This window comes from Neofelis nebulosa, chromosome 7, assembly GCF_028018385.1.
Source record: "Neofelis nebulosa isolate mNeoNeb1 chromosome 7, mNeoNeb1.pri, whole genome shotgun sequence".
NCBI classification, from domain to species: domain Eukaryota; kingdom Metazoa; phylum Chordata; class Mammalia; order Carnivora; family Felidae; genus Neofelis; species Neofelis nebulosa.
The window spans coordinates 71,500,121-71,505,654 of NC_080788.1; the positions used below are offsets into that span (position 1 = coordinate 71,500,121).

General features: G+C 36.3%; 1 protein-coding gene across 1 annotated transcript; it reads right to left on the minus strand.

Annotated features, from left to right (window-relative positions):
- Window positions 1-441: 441 nt before the first annotated feature.
- Window positions 442-1,377, minus strand: LOC131518195 (olfactory receptor 4K1). Its single transcript, XM_058740789.1, has one exon. It carries the CDS (start codon window positions 1,375-1,377, stop codon window positions 442-444), a length of 936 nt encoding a protein of 311 aa, XP_058596772.1.
- Between the last annotated feature and the right edge of the window lie 4,157 nt (window positions 1,378-5,534).

Consider the following 5,534-nt stretch of genomic DNA (forward strand, 5'->3'; position numbering starts at 1 on the left):
TAAAACACATTTCTTTCTACTATGTCAATATATGGAAAAATGCTATTAATAAGTTGAAGGTATCAGAAGCTCAGTTTGCTTATATATTTCGTTTGCAAGCTATAAAAATGTCATGTGTTCGGGTTGAAGAGAATCATAAGTTTAGTAACATGAGTAGCATTTTATGTAGATTAGAGTGTCTAAGTTTATAAATATTTAAAAGGATTATCAAATATTTTCAAGATAATTTATACTTTAGAATCATAAGCAATGGCAAATGGGTTAAAATTATATTCAGTATTAAACCAGGAACTGATTTTATACAATACCCTTGCACTTAGTACAAAACTCCAATTCCATAATTCAGTAACCCATATCATTAGCAAAGATAATCGGCATGATGCTGTGATCCAGTAGAGTCTCTTCATTCCCATTCAGGATTATGTTCCTTCATGATCATCCCTAGTTTTTCCAGGAATTCACATGACGGTTTCTCAGCTTTCGCATGGCTGATTTAACATCTTCATTCCTTAAAGAGTAGATGATGGGATTCAACAGGGGCGTACAAACAGTGTAGAACACAGAAAGGAACTTATCCACAGAAAGTCTGCTGAAAGGCCATATATAGAAGTAAATGCAAGGCCCAAAGAAAAGAATCACCACTGTGATGTGAGCAGTTAATGTAGAAAGTGCCTTGGATGACCCACTGGAGGACCGGCGACGAACAGTGATCAAAATGATGGTGTAGGAAATATTTAAAGCCAGAAAACAGCCCAATGATATCAGGCCACTGTTAGTTAGGGTCATAATTTCCATTTCATAAGTATCCATACAAGCCAGCTCTATCACTAGGGGAAGGTCACAAAAGAAGCTATCTACCTCATTGGGGCCACAGAATGGCAAATCCACTGTAAAAGCCAAGTGACTCACAGAATGAAGAATACCCACAGCCCAGGAAATAAATACGAAAATTATACATAGTCTCCGATTCATAATTGTGCTATAATGTAGGGGCCTACAGATGGCTATAAATCTGTCATATGCCATAGCTACAAGCAACATCATCTCACTCCCAACAAAACTGTGAAGAAGGAATATCTGGGCCATGCAGCCCTCAAAGGAGATAGTCTTATGCTCAACAAAGAAGTCCGCAAGCATCTTGGGGGTGGCAAAATTAGATTGGCAGATATCAATAAAAGAAAGGTTACTGAGTAGGAAGTACATAGGAGAGTTCAAATGTGAGTCAGAGGAAATTATGACAATAATCATGATGTTGCCCAGCACTGATGTCACATACACTAAAGAGAAGATGGCAAAAAAGAAAAGCTGAAGTTCCCAAGAGTTAGACAGTCCCAGAAGCACAAACTCAGATACCACTGATTCATTTGTGTGAGCCATATAGCCACTCTCCTGTTACCTAAGTAAAAGAAAATCAGAAAAAATATAACAGTTGTTGCATTATATCTAGTATATAGACAAAAAAATATAAGATTTCAATTAAACATCAATTTAATGAAACTATTAATAATCAGTTGACTAATATTTAACATCTGTGATGGCTATGGAAAGTAAAGTATGAAAAAAAAGGTACGTTGTGGATCCTATCATGATTTGGTAGATAAGATACACATATTAAAAAATAAAAATATTAAGTCTAAAACAAACAAATGCAAATGATACATTAATATAACAAATATTAGAGTAAGATGAAAGAAATTATGCCAGAATGGTGAGATAAGGTGTCATGAAATAGATAAAATTTAAGCTAAAACCTCTTAAAAATTTGGAATTTGGCAGTGAAAACTGAAGGAGAAGTCTGTTTCATACAAAAGGAATAACAGGAAGAAAGATTTAAAGGTAAAAGTATGAAAGACATATTCATGAAGCCATCTGTTGAATGGCCTGGCTGGGGGAGGGTATGCTAAGGAACAATAAAAATGAAGGTGGGAATGGTACCTCAGGAGCAAAGCATGGATGCAATTAGCCCTGAAAGAAAGGCTAAGTGGACTAGATTCATATGCTTGAAATTGAGAGTCATAAACATCAAAACATTGCTTGACAGTGTTTTCAGAAGCTTAATGGAAGCAGTTTGCCATATTATTTATGGAAAGAAGAGGCACTGTTTATACTCTGAAAGTTTCTGTAAAGATTAAAAATGTTTCTTTCATCCTTTTAACAGTAGTTTATCAAAGTCTACCTTCTGTCACATACAGATCGATTTTGCATGAACCACCAGTATGTTTTCAATTTATTCTGACCCCGCTTTTTGTCTTTTCTTAAACACATCTTACATACCTGGATTCAGCAAAATCTGTGACACTTTTCAGAAACCATCCTTTTTCAAATATTCCATATAACTATACATGGTGCATTTTGAGTGCATGATGGATTTTCAAAAGAGTAAAGTTTTGGGGCGCCTGGGTGGCACAGTCGGTTAAGCGTCCGACTTCAGCCAGGTCACGATCTCGCAGTCCGTGAGTTCGAGCCCCGCGTCAGGCTCTGGGCTGATGGCTCGGAGCCTGGAGCCTGTTTCCGATTCTGTGTCTCCCTCTCTCTCTGCCCCTCCCCCGTTCATGCTCTGTCTCTCTCTGTCCCAAAAATAAATTTAAAAAAAAAAAAAACAAAAAAAACGTCAAAAGAGTAAAGTTTAGTATGTAAATGCCTCTTGGATGGGTTTTGGTTTTTTTGGTTTTTGTTTTTTGTTTTGTTTTTGTTTTTGTGGGTTTTTTTGTTTGTTTGTTTGTTTTTTGGTTTTTTTTGTTTTTGTTTTTTTGGACACCATGTAGCCAGAAGAAAATCCTGCATAACCTCCAGTGGTTCAGGAATCATTTTTGGCTTTAGTCCTATGTACCCAACAGCACACAGTAGACATTTATTTGTCATTATATTGATTGAAGCTTGGTACTCTGTATTTTCCCATGATATATACATATATCTAATATAATAAATATTTAAAACTTTAAAAGCAAAATTATACAGGTAAACATATCAATTTAAAAATGTTTAAACTGTTACAAGTTTTCATTACGGTTGCTGAAGCACTAAATCCTACCCTTTCGCAGGTTTCCATCTTTGCAGTTGAATTACGATATCTAGTTTTAAGAATGCCAAAACTTAAATTACTCAAGAATATACACAGACGAATAAGGCATGAACTGACCTTCATATGAACTTCTATTATGGGACTTTTATCTCCATGTGGAAAGATGGAGACAGTGCTCACATGTCTGATCATATATTTACAATGTAAAGTGTAGAGTAGGAGGAAAATAAACATTAGAAAGGAAAAAGACCTAAAGACCTAAGACCTAAAATCCCAAAGAACTACAGTTAATAATTTTTAAAAAATGTAAGATTAAAATATTTAAGGTGATGCCATGAGGAACTTCTTACAGTGTTTGAGTCATTGTGTAAAGCCTGCCAAATATTATGTTAATTTGGTAAGATAACAATAAAAAGTGAAAGGAAGGAGGAGGAGGTGGAGGAGGAGGAAGAGATGGGGAGAGCTTCATGTTAACACATGTTAGATGAAGTTAGTGGTATTAATACAAATTTTAAAGATCATTTTATCTTTGAAAAAAGATTTTCTGAAAATGAAATTTTCTGTAAATTCCATGTTTCTAATATCTAATGAATGATAAGATTTGTCATTTTCCAAAATACAGGAACCAACTAGAAAATCCTTTCTAGTCTAATTTACTGATTTTCTTAATCCAAGTGGAATAAACCAGGTTCAGTGTTATACCTCATTTTCTTCTTAATACTTAAGGTAGATCCCCATTACAAAAGATAAATAATAGGGCACCTGAGTGGCTCAGTTCATGATCTTACAGTTTGTGGGTTCGAGCCACACATCAGGCTCTATGCTGACACTGTGGAGCCTGTTTCTAATTCTCTCTCTCCCTCTCTGTCTGCCTCCCCCTGCTTGTGCTCTCTCTTTCTCTCTCTCAAAATAAAACATAAAAAAATATTTTAAAAAAGAAAAGGTAAATAATATACACCACTTACTAGTTGTGTGACTGACCTTAGAAGATAGAACTAGACTATTTCCAAGGCTTTTTTCATCTATAAAAGCCTTTTTTTTTAATTTTTTTAAGGTTTTTTATTTACTTTTCAGAGACAGAGACAGAGCGTGAGTGGGGGAGGGGCAGAGAGAGAGAGGGACACACAGAATCTCAAGCAGGCTCCAGGCTCTGAGCTGTCAGCACAGAGCCCGATGTAGGGCCTGAACTTACAGACGGTGAGATCATGACCTGACCAAAGTCAGACACCCAACCGACTGAGCCACCCAAGCGCTCCCATCTATAAAATTCTTAAGTGCAGAGTTATAATATGGAAATGTGAAGTTTATACAAGTCATCCAGAATTCCTTGTACTATGCACAGAACACCCAGAATCTTCTCCATTAATGAGTCATTCACTTTTTCATTGCTAGTATACTTCAGAGATAAAATGTTTTCAGATCACAAAATAAACAGAGAATTCCCCATTCCTGATGTAATATAAAGTTTGATATATAGAAGATGATATTACATCAGGAGCACCTGGGTGGCTCAGTCGATTGAGTGTGCCACTTCAGCTTAGGTCATGACCCTGCAGTTCCTGAGTTCAAGCCCTGCATTGGGGTCTGTGCTGACAGCTCAGAGTCTGGAGGCTGCTTCAGATTCTGTGTCTCCCTCTCTCTTTGCCCTTACCTCATTAGCACCCTATTTCCCTAAAAAATTAACAAACATTAAAAAAAAATTAGAAAATGATGTTGCATCAGTACTCATCTAAAAGCATCTCAGTAGAACTATAAAACTGTTAAACATGCATAATTTTTCTTTTCATTATTTTGTCTTATAATAGTTGATTACCTGTAAGCCTAGCAGCAAAAAGCAATAAGGGTTAACCCTTACTTACCTACTTTGTATATCTATTCCTTTGGTCAATAAATAATTGCTTAACAAATGGCTAAATATTCTCTGAATAGAAAGCATGAGAGGAGCAGAGAAAGGACAGATAATGGTTATGGCATACTTCCCTTTGTTTATCAGATGCTGACCCTGTTAATCAGAGCTACCTTAAGCCAATGCAGAGGGAAATTAACAAAGAAGTGGAGAGCAGGCATTTCCCTCTTCTAGGTAGAGTTTCCAGTTTGAGACCACAATAACCTTTCCTTTGCTATCTTCCAGTTGTTGATTTTGCATCTAGAAGACAATTTACAAATCAGTTAGTCTAAACACAATGATCAAATGCATGTGATTTACACTTTAATGATTTCTCCTAGTCCTTTAGTTCTTCCTTATTTTCTCCAAATTTTGTGTCCCACAGTTAGTTTCTTAGCTTCCCACTTTCTTCTGAGTCTTCATACAGAAAATATGTGCAATATATTCTTGAGGCATTTTAACTTGGTCTCTGCACTAAGCTGAGCAGAAGCAAGCCCTTCAGGCTGTGCCCTGAGGTAGTGAGGCTCCTCCTCTGCTCCTGGACCATACAATTACAGTCTCCTAAGTTAAGGCAATATAAAGCCTTCTTCCTCATTCTAAGAAACTCATTTCACTGGGGAAGTGAGA

Coding starts and splice junctions, on each gene's coding strand:
- LOC131518195 (XM_058740789.1), bottom strand. CDS start 1,377: ATGGCTCACACAAATGAATCAGTGGTATCTGAGTTTGTGCTTCTGGGA.